The 23,172-nt window shown below is 34.9% G+C and overlaps 1 protein-coding gene across 6 annotated transcripts; it reads right to left on the reverse strand.

The window, feature by feature from the left end:
• Nucleotides 1-2,176: 2,176 nt before the first annotated feature.
• LOC145680702 (uncharacterized) lies at nt 2,177-21,393 on the reverse strand. Of its 6 annotated transcripts, none has more exons than XM_081751618.1 (8): nt 17,341-17,855; nt 14,794-15,134; nt 12,474-12,680; nt 11,809-11,983; nt 10,401-10,579; nt 8,460-8,619; nt 7,243-7,373; nt 2,177-5,510 (listed from the first exon to the last, which is right to left on the reverse strand). In XM_081751618.1, the coding sequence occupies exons 1-8, from the start codon at nt 17,405-17,407 to the stop codon at nt 5,175-5,177; spliced, it is 1,596 nt and encodes a 531-aa protein (XP_081607744.1). In that variant the 5' UTR covers nt 17,408-17,855; the 3' UTR covers nt 2,177-5,174. The 6 variants fall into 6 exon arrangements, 4 of the variants coding, with proteins under 4 accessions (XP_081607744.1, XP_081607745.1, XP_081607746.1 ...); XM_081751619.1 differs by having other exon boundaries at nt 2,178-5,510; nt 14,794-14,954; nt 17,341-17,854; XM_081751621.1 differs by having other exon boundaries at nt 2,185-3,254; nt 17,341-17,854.
• Between the last annotated feature and the right edge of the window lie 1,779 nt (nt 21,394-23,172).

Below are 23,172 nucleotides of genomic sequence, written 5' to 3' on the forward strand. Positions count from 1 at the left end.
TGTATTTAGAAATTATAACAACATTGGAGAATCAAACCGTATTTAGCACACCTGGAGTCCATGCGAACCCCATGGTTTTCCATGCTCTGTAGTGATGAGCAAATGCAAGACCAAGACCAAGACCGGGGTGGTCTTGGTCTTGCACTGGAATCCTTGGTCTAGGTCTTGCACACCCAGTCTTGGTCTTGGTCTTGGTGTTGCATGCAAGAGTCTTGCAAGTCTTGCATTTAAGAAATCTCAAGCTTTTCATAGGTAAATTTTACTATGGATATAAGGGATAATAAACTCTACAATGCGCCAATAGTAACGGAAATACAATGTATGTTTCTAAATGTAATATAGTTTAACTTCGTGTATGATGATAGTGTACAACATAGGTGATGACCTTTATTTTTTTAATGGGTGCCCACGCTTCACTACTTATAAGATATGCCTAAACCACAACGTTTCGTAATATGTTTATTATTATTTTTTTAAAAACAGATTCCACACTCCACTGGTTCCCAAACTGGGGAGGCTACCCCTGAGACGCATGAAAGAAAATCAAGACGGCACAGATTATTGAAATACCATGAATTGCAAAATTATTTTTACACTCTAATGGTGTCAGATTTTTCTTTTCAACCACGATTAGCCAATCCTTGTATTAAACAAACTTCCAATTAAATATTGAGATTTTGTTTTACTGATTCCAACATGTACTCTATGGGGCTTAATGATGGACATTACGCAAAAGCGATTTTTAAAAATTGCAGGCTTTCGAAACGTGGACATGGAGAAAAAAGGAGAGAATTAACTGTATTGAACGTAAAACGAATAAGAAGGTGTTAGAAATATTAGCAGTAGAGGAAAAAAGAATTTTAGTTATTGTTAAGAGGAGGAATAGGAACTGGTTAGGATATTGACTAAGGAGGAACTGTATTATGAGGGACGTGCTAGAGGGTATTGTGGAAGGAAAGAAAGGGAGGGAGCGAAGGAGACTAGTTGAAGGAAGTATTAAAACAGAAAATTGCTACGTCAAGACGAAGAGACTAGCTGAGGACCATCGAACGTCGAACATTTTCAGTTGCAGCAAGTAACCTGCCAATATGGCAGAATAGCTATGATCATGATGATGATATGTTTTGCAATAGTGACCAAAAAAGAGGGAGAAAATTAAAATAATAATTATTATAATCAAACCTCTTAATATTTTACAATAATTTGAGTGGAAACTAAAAATGACAACTGTCTATGTCTCGTATAAACTCAATTTATATGAACACTGAAAAAAAAGTTTGGTCAAATTGACCAAAAAATAGTTCCTGGGTACCAAATCGTTTGGTCAATATAGCGCCAACCAAACGCTTGGTCACCAGCACTAAATCGTTTGGTCACGATTTGTTTGGTTGCAGGAACCTATTATTTGGTTACCAGTACCAAATATGCATTTGGTAATTTTGACCAAATAATGACCAAACAAGTAGAATTTGGTTGGGAATACCAAAAATTTGGTTAAAATGAACGAAATTTGGTTCATGGAACCAAATAATTTGGTTGCAAATACTAAACGCGTATTTAGTGAATTTGACCAAACCATTTGGTAGCAATTACCAAAGACTGTTGCTATAGGTACTAAACTGAAAATAATACGAGGGTTATCACAAAATTCATGGGAAATTTTTTCTAACGAAAATGGTAACAAAGCAAGAAATTTTTAAACATGCAAATGGAAAGTTAATACATATGTAAATATTACGTATAGATTGGATATAAATACATATTCCCATAATACGAACAATCATGTTTACTTTTTTTTTTCTCGTGCTATATTCTGATGTAGATGTGTATGTTTACACGATTCCTTACATGTAACGTTTACGTATATGCTAACCTTCCATTTGGATATTTCAGAAGTTTTTGATGCGTGACCATTTTCGTAAGAAAAAAAAAAAAAAGTTGCCATGACTTTTGCGGTAACCCACATATAAAGTTAGAAGTTATTGCTTCTAGTTACTAAGAACTTCTTCAAAAATAAGATTTACATATACATTTTGAAGCAACATACGAAATATGCATACGAATACATGTAAATTTAAAACTCTATGTATATGTACACAAAGTTGCAAATCAATTTTTTGAGGAAAATAGAACTATTTAATATATAAAGAATTTACACACAACATTTTTCTACAAAATCATTTTATTGTAAATAATAATAGTAAAAAAACAGCAACTGAGTCATACAGGTTTCAAAATTAAACAATGATATTAACATCTGTTAAAGTACTGAAAGTAAGATTTTTAGATCAAATTCAAAACTTCAAGAAAAAACGTAAAGAACTTAAAGAAAACTTATACTGTAATTTTACTCCCAGTAAACAACATTGAAGATTTTTGAAAATAAATTAGAAACTAGTTGCTGAAAAACGTCGCATACGTATTTAAAATGTTAATACAAGAAAAAAGTTTATCTACGACTTTGGTCGGAAATACATATTTACGGAACTGGGGCCAATTTAAGATAATCAGTAGAAATGTTCGCAGGAGTGGCTACAATGAATAAAACAACCGAGAAACATCGCACACGTGTTCAGAACCTCACTATAAGTAAAGAGTTTATTTGCGATTTCGGTTGGAAAAGCCTAATTACAGAAATTAGGCCAATTTAAGGTAAGTAGAACATACATACTTTTCCGTAATTAAACGTTTCAGATCAAATTAAAACAACCCTCTCGTATCGAGGTACTCAACCGTGTGCAAAGTTCCTCGATTGTTTCATTCAATGTAGTATCCTACGATCAATTCAAATAATTACATTAATATATTGATAAATTGAGAAAACAACCAATTTTGTCACACCAGACCCTTTGTAGGTACGAAATCAAAGATATACAAAGACTGAAAAACATATAACTGAACCGGAACTCCAACCCGGAACCTCCCGCTTACCATGCAGATGCGCTACCACTGCGCCATTCAGTCCGCTCCCAGAACAGCCATACATTCTTCCACCTTGTGGAACAACATCGTTATAAAGAGTGAAAGAATGTATAGTTGTTACTGAGAGCGGACTGAGTAGCACGTCTGCATGGTAAGACGAAGATCCCGGGTTCCACTCACGGCTCAGACGCATTTTTTGACTCTTGTATGTCTTCAATTACCTTAAATTGGTTCCATCTGCATAATTAGGCGCTTCCGATCAAAGTTGCAAATAAACTCTTTTTCTTATACGGAGGTCCTGAACACACTATGCGAGGCTTGTCGGTTTATTCCTGGAATATCATGCATGTACATAAATACATCTACATTTTCATAAAGTTCTAATACATGTACACACATATATGAACAAAGTTATAAATCAACTTTTGGAGAAAAGTAGAACGACTTTAAGATATAAAGAATGTACATAAAATACTTTTCTACACAAGAATTTTATTATAATTGAGTATAGCAACTGAGCCATACAGACTTCAAAATTAAACAAAAATATTAAATTCAAAATTAAACAATGATATTAATATTTATCAACTGTTCACTGAAAATAAAATAGCATTTTAGGCCAAATATAAATCGTTTCAAAATTAAACAATGATATTAATATTTATCAACTGTTCACTGAAAATAAAAAAGCATTTTAGGCCAAATATAAATCGTTTCAAAATTACACAACGATACTAACATTTATCAACTGTTTACTGAAAATAAAATAACATTTTTAGGCCAAATATAAATCGTTTCAAAATTAAACAATGATACTAACATTTATCAACTGTTTACTGAAAATAAAATAACATTTTTAGGCCAAATATAAATCTTTTCAAAATTAAACAATGATACTAACATTTATCAACTGTTTACTGAAAATAAAATAACATTTTTAGGCCAAATATAAATCTTTATAACAAAAAAAGATAAAGAAATATAGGAAAATTTAAGCTATAATTTTACTCCCAGCAAACAGCATTGAAGATCTTTCAAATAAATTATGAACTATTCTTAACTGAGCGAGAAACTAGTTTTAATTAAGCTATTGGACGATACACATACACAGTGGAAGCTTGGGAGATACATAATTTACGACTGTTCAAGTTTTACAACTGAAATGTAGGTTTCATGAGTGCATTACCTGAAAGCTCTCCATTGCTGTTAGACGAGAATATATTCTTCAACATTCACGTTTTTTTAAAAAATCATTCATTCCTACTAACTTATTACTACCATTCTTAATTTCTCGTATAACTATTTATTGTGTGACAATCCTCCTATAACTGAACAAATATGTTGTTCTGATAGCAGCCCGTTCATTTAGGAACAGGAATGTAGTATTATTAGTCACAGAATAGAATTCTTTGCTTGGACAAATTCTAAATTAACTGGAAGTTTTAATATTGCTACACAATCAAGCAAGATTGCCTTCAAGTTATCCCTTTAAAGCGCATTTCGTAAAGGAACGCAGAGCATATTGTTACCCAATGCTACAAGAAAAGTAGGACTCACCTCAACTATATTATTATGAAGAACACAGACCAGCTTTTCTGTTTTTTTTTTTTTTTTTTACTTCATATGCATACACGTGTTCATTGAAAGATATAGTCTCTAGCTCTTTGCATACAAAAGCTACAGTTTCTTCTCGATTAACTAAAATAGTTGTAATACTACCAAACACAGGAAAGTGACTGAGAATATCAAGAACAAGAATCATGCCTGGTTTATACATTGTTCCTTTAATTGAAACCCATCGTGGTATATAACTCATCTCGAAAGATCTGCTAGGAAGAATGTCATTTATATGTATAAAATCAGTATGTGATGATACTAGTATTTCTTCTCCCGGCCCGACTGATACTGTGGAAGACTTTAGTCCTCGTTGACCTAACATTCTTTCTGCTTGTATTAACTGGTGTCTTAAAGCTAAAGTATATGTAAGATTCTTTCGTGACGTAGTTACATATGACGCAGATTTAAAAATGTTATGTTTTGCTTCAAATCTCATATTCCATAAGTGAACTAACGGTCCTGACTGACGAATTATCATCGGATAATGACACATAAAATGGTACTTTGGTTTCAAAGGTTCATTGAAAACTTTTAGGAACAACTCGTGATGTTCTTGAATCAAAATGTTCAACAGTATATCACACCCTATTTGAAAAGATGGAGCAGTAAATACCGGTATTTCACATCAGTTTGTTTTAAAGACCAATCATGTCCAACAATAGTGTATTTACACTTATGATCTGTTTATCCTGAGGAGTACTTATGTCATATACCGCTTTTTGCAGAAGAAGCCAAAGATGTTCCCCTTCCTTAGGGTATTCTGCGTTAAACACAAAAAAAGTTTTAAAACATATGTCCACACCCTTGAGCACGTTGTCTAGCAGATAAAGGGTGTTGTCTATTATCACGTACGTTCCTTGAATGTCTTTTAAAGAAGAGCCCACAACAATTACTGAGGGTTGGCGTGTTAAACCCAACATCGATAACTTCTTGTCTCTCGTTTCCATGAAGGGTTGAACATCACCCATTACCTGTTGGAATTAGAGAGAGGTTAACTGATCATGTTACATACTTAAATAATTTTTCTTACATATAAGAACAAAGACATTTCTGCTTCCTCAATAGTCTGAAGCATTATTTATTGTACATTTACAATGACATATGCATTTTGCGCCTATAAATATATGTTATTTTGAAGCTAAAAAATTGGTAAGTAATACTAATACTGCAAAGTTTTAAAAGCTCTTAAATGCTTTAAAAGCTGCAAAGGTTTTCAAAAGCTATTTATATCTGACTGGAAAAACGATACGTTCAAACAAGGACAGAAGCTACTAAATTACGAAAACTCGACAACTTGTCCTCAAATAGACTTAAGAACTTCCTCACTAGCATTTACCAACAGAGAATATAGAATAGATCACATTTATGCTCAGTAAGTGATTTTGGTTATTAAAATGAAATGAAATTTTTGAGTTTTATGCCCCACAGTTATGCCAGCTACGCTTAAGGAGACTGTGATGAGAAATGAATGAAATGGTGTAATGAAGAAAGTGGGAGAAAACTGGAGAACCTCGAGGAAACCCACGCACACGGTGTTAGTTCACCACAAAGTTCACTTGGTTGGAGCAAGGTTTGAACCCGGGACCTCATGCACCAGAGATGAACGGTCTATCACTGAGCCACCGCGGCCACTGTTTGGTTATTATTAAATAAATGTATCGAGTTCGTATTTGTTCACATGTAATGAAACGTCGTAGCACAGCTTCACACTCCGAAAACAGGGTTCTTGGCGTAACCTTAATTTTCTTTCCAACGTGTGTCTTTGAAGAGTGTGTGTGTGGGGGGGGGGGGGAGAATTATTGGCGAGAACATTTTCATACCACTTTGAAAGGCACAAATTACTTTAGTTTACGCTACAGTCCTCCGAACTTAATGATCGGAGATAGGGGAAGAAGACCAACTCTATTAATAAACAAGTTGTTGAACCTTCACTGTGTGATCTCCAAGCATACCCCACAATCCCAGTCGGACTACGAACTGTGTTACGTATTCTAGAAAACTGAACCTTTCGTCCACGCCCGATACAATTGGATAATTATGGATAGCCAGCAATGGATAATAATCTACTTCTCTCTCTCGGGGGCGCGGTGTCTCAGTGGTAGAGCGTTCACTTCCGGTGGTTGGGGTCCTTGGTTTGATCCCAGCTCACGCCGTGTAGACTTTGTGGTGCACAAATATCGTGCTCGTGGGATTTCTTGAGGTTCTCCCCTTTCCTCCCACTTTTTTCATTCCACCATTTCATTCATTTCTCATCATCACCGTCTCCTTTAGCCTAACCAGCATAACCGCGGGACGTAAAACTTAAAAATTTCACTTCATTTCTTTCTTTCTCTCTCGTCCTCACGTTATTTGAAATTAACAATAAACTAAGTTATGTTTCTGTATGAAATATAATGCCAATCAGATGTTTATAAAGAGTTTGAAATGAAATGTGAGAGTTTATCTCAATAGTTTTTAAATTTTGCACTCCAGGCATGGGCCTAGTTGGCTAATAGCAAGTGCGACCCCGCTTCTGCCCCTCTTAAGATTTTCATTGCCTCTCTCCACCGAAATATTGATTTAACAGATCTAATTCTCATATTATTCATGCCCATGCCAGATCCATAAAAAGACGTAACTTTATTTTCGTAACAAAACATACGTAGTTGACACCTGATCTGGCTGACCATGATCAATCAATAGAATAAAATATACTTTACTTACATTAACATGACAGAAGAAACTATCCTGAGACTCTTTCACAGTTGGCTTCCAAATTTTCTTCGATGTTTTTATATGTGATGTTGACCTACACAGGGTACCAAGCAATAAAAGTAGTACACTGGATCTGGTATCTAAAAATAAAAATGAAAACTATACAATAGAATATAAAATAAAAAATATTTTTACCGAAATTGTTTTTTATACGCGGACTCCTGCATTATTATATCTTCCATATAAAATCTTAAAAATTATATACTATTTCGATTAAAATGCCTACCGGACATTTGACAGTAGTTTGCAGTGGCAAATGCCCCACCCATTGCAGCTCTGTGAATCAATTCCATTATTTTCTATATTAATTTTAATGCTTAATGGTTTGAAACAAATCTGCAATGTTTGTGATGGATAAGAAAGAACTATATGAATGAACGTCATTTTGTTTTTAGTAGTGAACTATTTTGCAGTGTTATAAAAATTATATCTTTAATCATTAGTAACTCAATATGAGTGAGTTTTGTTTTACAGTTGAAACTATGGTAGACTTAAAAACTATGCCAATTTAATAACAAAACCGCAAGTAGTAGACACATAACTTTCGGTTCCAATACAGGGAGAGAGAGATAATCTGTTCTTCGTGCGCTGAGTCTATAAGAAAAACAGATTTCTGCTATCCGTTATAATTATTAGGAATCAAAATTGAAACTACAATAACTACTAGTTTTTACTTCTCCCGGTTTCAGTAGAAAAAAAAAAATTCGGATGCTGTATGGATGCCACTATTTTACCGGAAGTAGTAGTATAGCTTTACTATTTTCGGTTTTTGTACAGAAACACCGGTTAATGTGTTTACTTTACTTGAGACGCTAAATCGAATCAGGGAAACAGTTTCTAACTATCAATAACCATGTTTGATTCATAACGATCAATGTTGAAACCCTAAACGACTGATTCATACCACTTCCGGTTTGAACAGAGGCTTATCTGGAGAAATGAGATCTACTCTTTGAATCAATGCTGAACAACTGAGTATATATTGTACGTATAGTGTCTACTACTTACAACCAATGTATAATTATTAATATGATCATTACAACATACTTGTTGCAATAAAACTGGATTCACATAGAAAAATCTACTTCATTCATACAAGTAATTACAATTTCAAGTTAATGAAACAGAAACAAAGGAAGAATGAAAGAACACAAAAATAATATTACCTTCTGTAACACTTTCTGTGTCTAACAGACTTAAAAGTTCGACTGCTGGAGCGTCATGTAGCCGTTTCTTCATTAGTTTTTCCAATTTTTTACTGACAGAATCCCATTTCACGAACAAGGATGTATGATCAGGATATAAGTCTTTGAAATCTTGATCAATCTGGAAATGGAATTCCATTGTATTAAAACATTTACATTAATAACATTATTTCATTAATTTTTAAGAATCACAACTTCCTTTACGTGCATAAATGAAATTTCTTAACTGTAACAATTTCAATACAAACTACTAGTTACAGCGTGTACTTTTATGGACTTGGACTTGGGTTCAAATTCAACCTGCTTTCCTCTGGTGTTGTCCAACATCTTGAGGAAATTGACTTACTGGTAGCTTAAATAAGTAGACCACAAAAGCCAGAAACGTAGTGCAAGAAGATGTTACATTGACGATAATTGCCAGTTAGACCCATATTGAGGTTGTGGCATCACGGGCTTTCGTCGTGTTATAATGGTTTTTGGTTATATAGGTTAATGTAAACAAAGGTCTATTTACTCGGATAGATTAGGCAAGGATGGGGAAAGTATTGATCTGGACTTAATATTACAGGTACCATCCCGGTATTTGCTGGAATGACTGAGGAAAAATCCACGGAAATTTCAGTCACGATGACCGGATTTGAGCCCGGAAGCTTCCGAATGTAAAGCCAAGGTTCTACTTTCTGAAATAAGGCCGCTAGGGTTTCATATTAATTTGTCAAAGGACAAAGTGAAGAAAATTGTACAATATTGTTAGCGTTTATCAGACAATAAAACCACTATTTGCTATCTACTGAGTAAAAGAAAAAGACTTATTGAATCGAAAAGTACTTCATGCATTTAAAAAAATCACCGTCAAAGTTTCTATTGCTGTACGTATATGCTTGGTTGGTAAGCAATCACAAGAAAGATTGTTTATCAGTCATGTAAGTATTGTTCTTCTGAGATCTCGCTTTCATAAGCAAGTGACATCGTGTTGTAAGAACTCAGTTCTCAATTGTTATCTTACTGAATATGATACGTTCCTTTCCATTGCAAGGTAAAGCCAGTGCACGTGTTCGTAATGTATGACCACGTAATCATATGCGTCTTAAAAATGGAAACAATAATTTTAGGTTTAGAGTATTTGTTTTCAGACTTGCGATTGAGCTTTTCATCTAGTTGTTCAAAGGAAGATCGAGTTGCTAATAAACTGAACTTAATCCTTTCCCACTTTGTGTTACATGCATGTGGATGAATATGTTATAAAGAACCAGCAAAAAAGATTATTAGACATGTTTTAGTTCTTTTAATATGCAATCTAAATACAATGCAAAATGTTCACTTTTTGAAAAGGAAACTGCAAAAACTTTCCAGATTCATTGATTGCCTCTATCCTCTTTCATCACCGGAGCTAAACAGGAAGGAATCTATAGTTTGTAGTTGAATCTGAATTACTTTTATAAAATTATACACCTACCGGGCATCGAACCGATAACCACCAACCTACAGGCAGTTCAGACCTGCTTCAAGATATCTCAACATTCATGAACAGATATTACATAAGAGGACAAGGAAGTAATTCATGTCCACCATTTATATATATTTTTATTATGGTTTTATGACAACTAAGGTCTATTAGCTCACACATGCAAATACCTACACTAGTATATGTCATTGCAATATTCAGTATGACTATCCTGAAGGCTTTTACTATTTTCTGGTCAAACGCGACACAATTTTAAAGAAAACTTCTGTTCTAAAATGTACGTTATGAAAAAATCAACTTCTGGACGTGAGCAAAAGATTTTGTATGAGTGTTCTCAGCCCCAAAGAATAATTCAATGCTTGTAAATTATGGCCTATTCAGTAAGAACACAGTCCTTAGTAGTAAAACAGAATGCAGGTTAATTAAATGAATCTTACCAATGTATATCCCAAAGGCTGCTTCAATGCTGGCCAAGTTGAAATTATTTCATGAACAGTTTTGCCCTCTTGCTTGCATCGAACTTTCAACGTTTTCTTCCAGTGATCAAGTACTTCCTGCCAGGGCTCGACACTATGCTTTAGCCACGCTAAGCTGTTTTCAATATCTATGCCACATTCTGAAAGAGAAGAATAAACTTACCAAACAGATCTGCATTACATTAAAAACTCAATAAATAAATTCCTATATTTTTTCAAATATCAGTTAAAATGATTCTATATTTTCATAAGTCTTCTGTACAAGTATTTATATCCATATGTAATATATAATAACGAAAGAAATATATTTACAAAAAAAAAAAAAAAAAAAAAAAAAATGTCCTGGAACTGTTCCTGTGAAGCTGAACTTGAAATTTGCCTTCATATGGTAATCTATATTTCCGGCACAAATATCGAATGCCTTTCATCAGAATGGTTTAATTCTTCAAACATGTAGAACTGATGTAAATTACATGTTCTAGCTTAGTACTTCAATGGTATAACGTAATAGTGGTACTATATAAGTATAATGACTATCTACGACGAAGAGAGTCGCAAAAATATTTAGTAATAAATGCTACTTATGATTTCTTATCAACAAAGTAACTCTTGTAATGAAGGATTTGAAGATTAAGCATACAAAATTTGGACTTGTTCAGTCTTGTAAATAGAAACACATAGAAACTAAGTATCGATTAATTTAGTGCACTATTTAATCCTTAATAGATTAGTTGGTTGCTTAACTGAAGAGTAGGTGAAAAATTTCTCGACTGTAGTTTCATGTTGTAAACAGTAACAATATCTACACAGTCCCATTATTACCTTATACTATTGAAATACTCAGCTTGAACGCATATACACTTTACGTTTTGAGCCATCCTGATGAAAGGCACACGATATTTTTGCCAGAAATACATATGAACATTGAAGAACCACGTTTTAATCTTACAGGAACACTTTCAGGTTAGTATCGACTTATATTAATGTGTTCCATACGTTCAATTAGCAGGAAAAAAAAAACTAAACCATTTTTTAAAACATGGTTCTTGCAAACCCTGGCACAAAATAGGTAAATCATTGGCAGTTTTTAAAGTATGATCGGGGCCTCGGTGGTTCAGTGGTAGAGGGTTGACCTCTGACGTGTGAGATACTTTGTTTGATTCCAAATCGCGCTAAGTGACACCGTGTGTGTGGATTTGTCGGAGTTCTCCCGTTCCTTCCCCCTTTATTCATTTCTTATCATCATTATCATTATCTTCTTTAGTCTACCTGGCATAACTGGGACGTAAAACTGAAAGATTTCCTTTCATTTTTAAAAGTATGATCAGAGATGAATAAATCATTTACTAGATTACATTTTAAACATTACCATCTAGTGTAGAAGTTCCAGTGTCACGCTTTTCTCTTGACGGACAAGCACGTGACTTTGCAACAACGCCAAACTTTCTTAACGACTTGCGTGTATTTCTATATTTGTCAACGAGTTTTCCTTTTGAAATCTTCTGATTTGGACCTTGTGACTTCGGTGGAATATAATACACTTCCTGAAAGAGACATTGTTACTGTAAGATTTAGAATTATAAACTTAATAAATGAAATTATGTATAAAAAAAACATTTCAGACAATTACAGAATAATTTATCATATTTATACTCTTCTATGTGATGTTCTACTTTTAGTATAGCATACGTTTTCTACAAACAAACCCTCAATTCTGCATGGGGTATTCTCGCATATATATATATATTGGGGGAGTGGTGTGGAATAGATAAACTATTTTTCTCTCATTGTCACATAGACTGGTAACATTACAAAGCACAACTTACGATTTCCAGCATAAAATTTACCCTATAAAGTCAGCTTATTTCCTTCCCCACCTTATTTGCTTCAATAGTTCTCCAAGTTCTCGTCAAACCCATTCTCCCACGTTAAAAGGTCGAAGTTATGCTATTCAAATGTCCAGCAGTAACATAGATTGAAAGTTATGTGAATAAAGTGTCTATATAATAACTGAAACGTTAGTTATATGCATACCTGACATTCCGTTGGAAACAGCTCAGTTATCTGTAATGCCAAATGTTGAAATATTTCATTGCAAAGAGTTTCATTCATTTCCATAAAATGATCAATTAATATTGTAACTAACTGCTTCCTAGTAATAGCAGACAATTTGTTGTTTTGAAGGTATTCATTGCAAACTTTCCTGCCTGTTAAGCTCTGTTTTAGAAAAGTCTCAAGATTCTGAGAAAAAAACAAACAGCATTACATGTACGATTACGTCATTCAAGATCATTTAATCGAAATCACTGAAATAGAATTTCAATTTTGCATTTCTGTATAAATTAATTGCTGATTAACTTCTGTTGAAGGATAACCATATTTAATAATAAATAACTATATAAATAAATAAATGAATAATAATTATGAATAGAAATCAAACTGATAATTTCTGCTTTTCACGTATTCTTTCCACAAGTTATTAGTGATTGATATTCAAAGAAACACAATTTTGCTTAAAATATACAATGTCCCTCAATACATTTAAGTCTGTTTGTTCTATAAACTAAGGACATTAACTTACGAGGAGTTTACAGCAGCATTGCTGTTTTCACTTCAAACATGATTACTATGTTCACAAGGTCACGTATTTTTGCTTCGGACAAGTTCTGAACTGTGGTTTGCGTGTAGCGAGATCAATTTCCGGTGGGGATGTCTTGAACGCACTACAGCCGTTCGGAACCCAGAGGTTCGATAGAAAGAATTATTCTTCTAGTTAGTTCCCATGGCATAAGCGTAGGAAGTATTTGTATTCGTGCAACATATGCGAAGAAAACATACGGACCCTGCACATATCTTATAAACATTATGCTGTCACTAAGCAGAAGTGTTCGACTTTACAAACACATACATCTAATATATATAGCAACTTCACACTTTTTACAATTCCATGAGCAATTGAAGGCTTTATTTTTACTTTTTTAGGAAAAGTGTCATGGTGATATGCGTTGCCTTTCGGAACGTTTAAATGTATTCCTTAATGTGATAAGCGCAAATAATCACTACTACATACACATCACTGCACGAAATTATCATATTCCTAAACTAGAGCTCATGCGGCTAAATCCGAGATGTATACATTTTCCCTTGGTTTGGGATTTAATATTTTATCACTAAAATTATAGTTTTACAATTTTCAAATAATTCCATAGTATTTAATAATTATACCTTATATTCATGTCATGGGAGGCAAATAAGCCCTGTGCAGCTCTAAAATTGCAATATTGTTATAATGACGCTTATGAAATGACACCATTACTATATACGCGAATCTTTCGGTTTATTGTTTGACAAATACTAAAGTGTATAGACCTGGCGTGACAAGAAACGAAAGTTGGTATTTTAGTATGATCTATTTTTACTAACTCCATGAAAATATACATTTTATAGATAAACGCATTTCTTTTTTTAAGAAAATCGAGAAGATTTTTTCATTCAAATCTTTTTCGTCAAAAGTACTTGTCAAATGTTTCCCGACCATATATCAACAGTTGATTTAGCTTCATAGGCTAAAGGAGACGGAATAAATACAAACGAATTATGATTAGGAACTTAAGAGCAGAGATGCTGTTTACCTAGATCAAATTTTATACGAAATCGAATCCGGGTATTTTCACTTGTAGTTAATAAATACTGAGGTAGTACCTTTAAGGTTTGCACCTTTTCCTCCTGTTCCTTTACAATTTTAAAGATCCTGCATATTCTGGTGTCATTTCGCTTAAATTGAAATAACCAAAAATATAACTGAATACCAATCTCCTCGCCCTCCCAGCTACTCTAGTGGATAACGGGTGTATCATTGATGTATGTGGTCCGGATTCAATTCCCGGTGTGAGCACAAAAACATTTGCGAACGTTCACTTTCATTAATCATCTGTTTACTTTAGTCTAAACGGCATAACCGTGGGACGTTACAAAAACTCTTTCAATGCATCTGATGCTTTCCTCGTATCGTGATGCAAATAAATTTTCTCGGGGTATCAGCCAGGTGATGTGTTTGTTGTGCAAAGTCTCGAGAACAGACATTGTTCTCATGATACTGACCCTGATGATGAGAACAACGTCTGTTCTCGAAACTTTTTACAACGAGCACAACACGTGATTGATATCCCGAGAAAAGTTACTTGCACCAACAAAGATGGAATAAATAACACGCAGGCTGTCACCAGATTGAAAAGTGAACGCAAAAATCTTTTACATTTCGACTGATAATGAATCACATTTGCACAGTTCATATGTGCAGCATAAGTATCACTGTATCAATTGATATTCAAGTGACTAAAGACAGAACACTTACAAAATCTGTCAACTTGAAGAGCTTCGGACTCCGAGACTCTGTAGAGAAATTTGTTTCTCGTTTCAGCATCGTATCAGTTCCTCTTTTAGTTGGTGCTGGCATGGAACAACTGCTTTCTGTAGTTTCAGATCGAACTGACACTGAGTCATCTGGCGTTGACACTGATGGTGAAGCAAATGAGAGAGAACCGTCATCTAGCACATCATAAATTTCAACTGTGTTTGTTTCTACAAATTCCTTAAATTTTGCTAAGAACTTTGCACGTATCCCTATTTTGGGAATTAACTGAGTAATTAGTTCATCAGTTAATGAATTAAATGCTGCTTCGTCGATTTCCTGTTCTGAAATGTAGATTGAAAGTTTATAATTAACAAGATATTTACTGAATATCAAAAAAGAATTATACAATGGTGAAAGCATTTAAGTTGTATTACACTACCAAGCGAAATTTGGTATGTTACGCGATCATGTGCCACACAAAGAGTATAGGAAGTTGCTCACCCCAGTTTTTTTTTCTTGGGCTTTACAGAAATGGGTGTATTTGGGCAAAGCTAAAGAGAAAAATGTTCATGGTAACTTCATACTTCAGCTTCATACTGTAAAAGTTACAATGGTATAGAAGCAACAACAAGAATTTAAGAGCATTTTTAACTCATGCAAATAATTTTGTAATTTGGTGCATAACGAGTACCTATGGATAACAATAAGTCTAATGCTAACCGATTGTTTTCAACGACTTATGTACTTCTAACAAACAATGAAAGGTTCTATGCAGAAATCATAGCCTGTCTCCTCTCTCTCTCTCTCTCTCTCCTCTTTGCAATTTCTGACATTGGTCGTTTTGCTCCAAACCACAGAATTATCTTTTGGAGATAATACACTATTCTCTGAATGCTTTGAAGAATGTAATATTTTCCGAATACCTAATAGAAGTTACCTAATAAGAAGTATACACTCGAATATATATAGGGAGGGGATAGTGGTTCATGTTACGGAAGCACAATTTTGTAAAATTTACAGAAGAAATATGACATAGTGTACACAAGCTGAATTTTACGTTTACAAGTGGAGCGTTACTAGTGTCAAAGTATGACAAGTGCTATTGAAACTCGTATCATTGCAATATCCCACTTCTTTTCATATCTTTACTTACGCGTATACCCACCATCACTGACGTGCCCGCTCCCTGCGATGCCGCTTCGGCCCACCAAATTTGCTTTGCCCTGACTGTTAGATAGCATTCGCGCTTTTTAGTGCCCACCTAAATGAAAAAAAATGAAATGAAATCTTTAAGTTTTACGTCCCACGATTATGCCGGTGAGGCTAAAGGAGACGGTGATGATGAGAGATGAGTGAAATGGTGGAATGAAGAAAGTGGGAGGAAACGGGAGAACCCCGAGAAAACCCACGAGCACGGTGTTTGTCCACCACAAAGTTCACTTGGCGGGGGCTGGGATCGAACCCGGGACCCCAAGCACCAGAGGTGAACGCTCTACCACTGAGCCACCGCGCCCCCCTAAATGCACGCTTTTATCAGCGTATGTCACGAGAAATATCGATTTCAAAGGTAAGGATTCTATATTTGGGTTCCATGAAATGTTCTTTCAAAATTATGCTTTAGGCTATATTTCGGATGACATTTAGTATCTCTCCCAAATCCATCGACGGCTCAGGACCCAGTACTGTGACTTAGAGTAAGCTGTTGTTAACTACCTCGTTTATGCGAATATCCACCGTCGCTGACGCGTTTGCTCCCTACGGACGCAAATCGTTTCTAACTGTCGGGGCCCCGCTGCTACGCTTCTGTTCTGACTCTGTTCGATAGCATAAATGGTTTTCCGTGTCCATATAGCACAAGTTGGTTAGTGTTTTATGCGTAGTTTTTTATGCTATACGTTCGCACTGTACTTATACTCATGACTACTTTATATTTACAAATAACGAATGGTAACCCCTACCAAGTAAGTCAGAGTCAATACCAAGTGATCTGGAGGAGAAACTAAATAATACACCATATTTCTTCCGTAAACTTTAGAATTTTGTTCATCTGTAAACTATAAATGCACAAATTTATTTTGCAAACTACCAGCGTTAGTGTCACTTTATTTACCCCTTTCCGGAAGTATCTAGTGGTAATAGAAATTACCCCAACTCTTGCCCCTGTAATTTTATACCCTGCTCTAGTGTCGTCAATGCCCCCCTTATCTATATGTAAGGGCCTAGGTTTACCTTAATAATGCCCGCTCCGGGTGGTATACCGGTACTCACTTTGAAGCGAGAAATTCCTCTCTATTAATTCTATGAAAATGGATCAAAAATTCCCTAACCTTAAGCTAACCCGTTCCTACTCTTACCTTACTCTAATGTACCCTACCCTACTCTATTCTACACCCTTTGAAAGCGGTTCTACATATCGATGCGCAGCTGGGGCGTGCATTGTAAAGTTTACCAAAGGTGTATTTGATACGCCAAATTTACAGCCAATAGAATAAGTACATATGAACTAACAGCAAAATTAATAGCCTATATACGAAAAAGTACACTTACCTTGAAACATGTCGATTAGCTGCGGTAAATTCCAGCTTCTTAATAAATTTATAACATAGGCATCCATTACGTCGTTGAAAAGTGAAAATTACTCGTTGAGAAAGTTGTATAGTGCAAACCAACCTCATTTACACACAGTTCTTTTACTTCCAAGACATGTCCCTTATGATTGTTGCCCTACGTTTTCTTTTCCTTTTTATTTTTACGGTATAAAGCGCTAATGCGATCCACACTTTCGTAATCGAAATGTTTACATAGAATGCAAATAAACACATGTGACGTTGTAACTAAACATTTTGGTCAGGAAAACCAAATAATTACCAAATCAGTTAAAATTTGGTTCGCATAACCAAATTAATCAACCAAATGTTCTGACCAAAAAATATAGTGTTCATGACCAAACACGTTTGGTCAAAATGACCAAATTTTGGTTAAATTAACCAAAAAAAGTGACCAAATGCTCTGACCAAACAAATTTGGTATTCCTGACCAAGCCCTTTTTTTCAGTGAATACGCGTACTTTCGACCTGTATTAGAAATACAAAATAACGGCATCAAACTCCAAGTTATTTGAAGTCTCACTTGTGAATATGGACTACTAGCATCAATTACCCACTTCGTTGGGTTAAACTAAAAATATATGTATATACAGGGTTTGTCCGGAAAGTAATAGGACTGAGTCGATTTTTTAAAAAAAATATTGAGCCAATCGTTACAATCCTTTAAAAGCTTTCAAAATAGGCTCCTTCTGCGTCGATGCAGCGCTGCCAGCGCGATTTCCAAGCATTGAAGGCGTCACGGAAGTCATTCTCCGGAATAGTCTTGAGAGCCGCGGTGCAAGCTGCTTGGATCCCCTCTGTCGTCTCAAAATGCTTGCCTTTCATCGGGCGTTTCAGGCGAGGAAACAAAAAGAAGTCCGGGGGGCCACATCTGGGCTGTAGGGCGGCTGCGGAAGCGTTGGGATGCCGGCCTTGGTCAGGTAGCTGTTCACAAGAAAGGCTGTGTGAGCCGGGGCGTTGTCGTGGTGTAATAATAATAATAATAATAAATTTTATTGTCGAATCAGCTACATAGCCATAGACAACGTCAAATTATAACTTACTACAATAATGTACAGCAATAGTGATTGTTCATTATCTACAATAAGTGCTAAAATACTAAAGTTCACCACAATAACATATCTTAAATATTATTACCTTACAAAAATTAAATATTATCGTATTCAAAAAACTCATCTATTGAATAAAATGGTGTTTTTACTAACCAAGAATATAATCTATTTTTGAAGCTACCCATAGGTAGCTGTGTCAGTTCTATAGGTAATTTATTATATAACCTCACACTCATGGCTTCATAGCTATTTTGTGATTTTGTTAATCTCAAATATGGTACGTTGACACGTCTATTATTCCTAGTGTTGTATGAGTGTATGTCATGCCTATAGTGTATTTCCGATGTTTTGCCCTTTATGTACATCAACACATTGTATATATATAAATTGATTACCGTCATTATTTTTAATCTTATGAATAATGGTTTACAATGACACGTATTCTCTGCATTCATCATTATTCTCACAACTTTTTTCTGCAACAACAGAACGTCCTTCACATGGCTACCATTTCCCCATAACAGTATACCATATAGTAAGATACTTTGAAAAAACGCAAAATATGCGGATCTTACATAGTTTTGTGGTACCTGATTCCTCAAATTTTTTATCAAATATATAACTCTTGAAAGTCTTCCTGTAATATATTGAATATGAGAGTCCCATGATAATTTGTTATCAATAATAATGCCCAAAAATTTTACACTGTCCAAATTGTTCTCGGTTGCCATACCTCTTAAACTGAAGTTTAAATGTTTCGTTTTACCTTCATTAAGGAAAAAACCATTCGTCTTAAACCACGATCCAGCTTCAGATAATGTTCTTTCTGTGATTTCTTCTAATTTTTCCAAGTCGTGGCTAACACTGAGAAATGTTGTGTCATCTGCATATAAAATTGAGTGACTAGTTACACAATTTGGTAAATCATTAACCATTATAGTAAAAAGCAAAGGTCCAAGTACTGAGCCTTGCGGTACACCATATACAACCTGTGCAACTTGTGACTTTTCCCTTCCCACACATACCACTTGCCTACGATCCTTAAGGTAAGTCCTGAATAAATTTAGACCAGTATTTCCTACACCATAATACGCCAGTTTATTTAATAATAGATTATGGTCAACACAGTCGAAAGCCTTGCTCAGGTCACAGAATGTGGCCCTTGCAAAACCCCTGGACTCAAAAACTTGTAAAACCTTGCTTACTAATGAGTCTATAGCATCAACCGTAGATCTTCCTGCCCTAAATCCAAACTGTGAATCACTAATTATATTAAGTTGTTCCAAATGATCACATAACTGCATTTTTATAATGTATTCGATAATTTTTGAAAAGATAGGGACCAGCGAAACAGGGCGATAGCTAGCTGTACAATGTTTGTCTCCCTTTTTATAAATTGGAACAACCCTAGACAGCTTTAGTACGTCAGGAAAAGTACCTTCATTTATACATCTATTTATGCAATATGTAAGTGGACTTACAATGCAATCAATTACTTTTTGAATCAGAGTTGTTGATAAATCATAAATATCAACACTATCCGAGGACTTCATTCTTTTAACAATATCTAAAACTACTGCGGTTGTTACCCCGGTAAAAACTAAATTATTCTGTACCCATTTATTAGAATGCGGTTCAGTTATGTCAGAGACCCCTATATTTGTATTTTTACGTATTTCCTCAATCGATTTAATAAAGAATGTGTTAAGTTCATCAGGGGAAATGGGTATACTATCCCTATTACCAACTTTAGCTACCTCGTTAATTAATTTCCAAGCCTCTTTACATTTATTGGGTGCTGCCTCAATTTTTGCTACATTATATAATTTTTTTGTTTGATTTAACGCTAATTTATAATCCTTTTTTGCTTTCAAATACTTTTCTTTGTTGTTTTCACTTTTATCCCATCTGTATAATGCCAATAATGACATAACTGTACATTTCATAGTTGCAAGTTGGGTAGTATACCAATTTGTATTACCATTTATTTTTTTTACTTTATTTTTGTTAGTTTTAACTTTAACTTTCCTTTGAGGAATAGATGTATTAAACACATTCAGAAAAACCTGCATGAAACGCTCAAACGTATTATTAGCTGATTTCATAGAGGTAGGTCCAGTTAACACATTCAACCAATTTATATTATTCAATGAATTTCTAAAATGTAAAATTCTTTCGTCGGATATTGGTCTTGTAATTATTATTTTACTCTCCTCAATTACACATTTCCTAGCAATAACGGAACCTACTTTAATCCAGACAGAGTCATGATCTGCTAATGGAAAAATTGTTACATCACTAGATATACGATCTTTTGTTATATTTGTAAATATATTGTCAAGACAGGCTAATCCTCTAGTTGGTTTGTCATTCGTATAGCAGAAGTTGTACTCTCTAAGTAAGTTACATAATTCGGATACACTGCGTTTGACCTGCCTTACATCAAAGTGGGAGTTTACATCACCCCCAACAACAATACTAAAATACTTCCACCTAGGTCTACTTAAAAATTTAAATATTTTCTCAAGATTTTCTAGGAAAATAACGGGGTTTCCGTCAGGTGACCTATAAATAGATACTATAACTAACTTAAGCTCTTCAATACAGATACCTGTAACCTCAAAATGTAGTTCATTACATAAATAGTTTAAGTCTAATATACTACATTTCATCATATAGGACTTTTTTACATAAATTGCTACACCTCCGCGTTTATGTTTTTCTCTACTATAACTATTGGCTACATAATAATCATCCATCACAATATATGGTATTTCATTTTCATGACACCAATGTTCACTTACACCAAGAACGTCAAACATATTATCTTTAGCATAAACGTTTACAGCAAGCTGTTTGTTATTTAAACCTTGTACATTAAGAAAACCTATTTTTAGGTCAAAATTCATATTATCTTCACTCAAGTCAGTCATAGACGTAGTATTATTATTGTTAGTATATTGTTCCCTGGTATGATTTCTAATATTGTTGTTATTTAGCTTGTACGAAACCGGCCAAACTTCATCTTGAATCAGCTTGGCCTTTAATTCACGTTTCCCTGTTCATTACTCAGCGTGATAATTTTATGATTCATATTCCAGTACCTGTTTTCAATAACTTTACCTATAGACTCACACAACTTCCTTTTACCATAAACATTAAAATGCTGACCGTGTCTAGTATGAAGCATTCTGTCAGCCTTATTGATATTTACCACTGTTACATTCTTAAAACGTTTACATATCTTACCGTACACAATGTTTGCTTTTTCTACTTCTTTATTAACAATTGACCAGTCTACCAGATCATGTCTATGTGGAATACCCATAACGATCACGTTCGTGTGTGTTAGACCTGCCAAAGTTTTCCGTAGTGTAGCAGCGGCGGCTTCTGTCTCGTTACTAGCAACATCATTCGCACCTCCCATGAGTACAACAAAGTCTTTATCCGTTAGCTTAGCACAATTGTTCCTTACCTCTGTCACAATTTTATCGAATTTCGCCCCTGGTTTCACCCATGCTTCTGTATCAAACTTATCATGGTTCATATCTCTTAATATTGTAGAAATTCCACGACCATAACTATCTGCATAGATCTTGATTTTATTATTTCTTACATCCGTCCTATTATCCTTGCACTTCAACTTGATCACTGTGTCGCCTTGCACTACCGGCACTGAGTTTTCTTCGTCTACATCTTCTATTTCGGTTAGTACGGAATATCTATTCGATGTAAGAACACTAATGCAAGGCTCATTGTTTGAAATTTCTATATGCCTAGATCTACGCGGTTTTGTTTTTTGCCACTCGGTCTCTACTACCATATTATCCACATCCACATTCGTTTTCCGGTTACTCACACCATGCCTAACTTGCCTCTCTTCCACAGAAGTATATTCTTGCTTGATTTTCACAATATCACCTTTCAAAATATTAATAACTTCTTTCAAAGACATAATTTCATCTAATAGTTCACTTACCAGATCCCTATTATCACATTCACAGTTCGATTTTCTTTTGTTTTCACACCTTTGAGTAGACGCCATTGTCGTTTGTAAGCATCCTTCACAATGCCAGTCATTTTTTGGAATATTATCCGCTCTAACTTCACAACATTTATCAAAATGATACCATCTATCACAGTTATCACATATAATTCCGTTTCTAACTATTTTGTAGCATTTCGCACAACTAGCATTCCTTATAACTCTGTCTTTTTGCGAACGCGATCTTGACACTACTGCACTATACGACGCCATCTTGTCCGACGCCATCTTGTAGCTTCCAGTCGGCTCCGATGTCTGGTCGGACCCGATTGACCCTTCGTTTGAGTCTCTTGAGCACTTCCACGTAAAACTTGCCGTTGACGGTTTGTCCAGGATGAACAAATTCATGGTGGACGATGCCTTTGATGTCAAAAAAGACAATGAGCATCGTTTTCACTTTGAATTTGCTCATTCTTCCCTTTTTTGGGCGAGGAGACGCCGGCGTGTGCCACTTGGAAGATTGCCTCTTTGTCTCGGGATCATACTCAAAGATCCATAATTTGTCACCTGTGATTACGTTATTCAAAAATTGGGGGTCACTTTCACACATGTTCAAATTTTCTTGGTACAATTCCATTCGCCACAATTTCTGGTCGTCAGTGAGCACTTTTGGGACAATCTTCGCGCACACCTTGCGCATGTTCAAATGCTCCGTCACAATTTCATGAACCACAGT

This window comes from Thermobia domestica, chromosome 3 (genome assembly GCF_964235325.1).
Source record: "Thermobia domestica chromosome 3, izTheDome1.hap1.1, whole genome shotgun sequence".
In the NCBI taxonomy this organism is placed as follows: Eukaryota; Metazoa; Arthropoda; class Insecta; order Zygentoma; family Lepismatidae; genus Thermobia; species Thermobia domestica.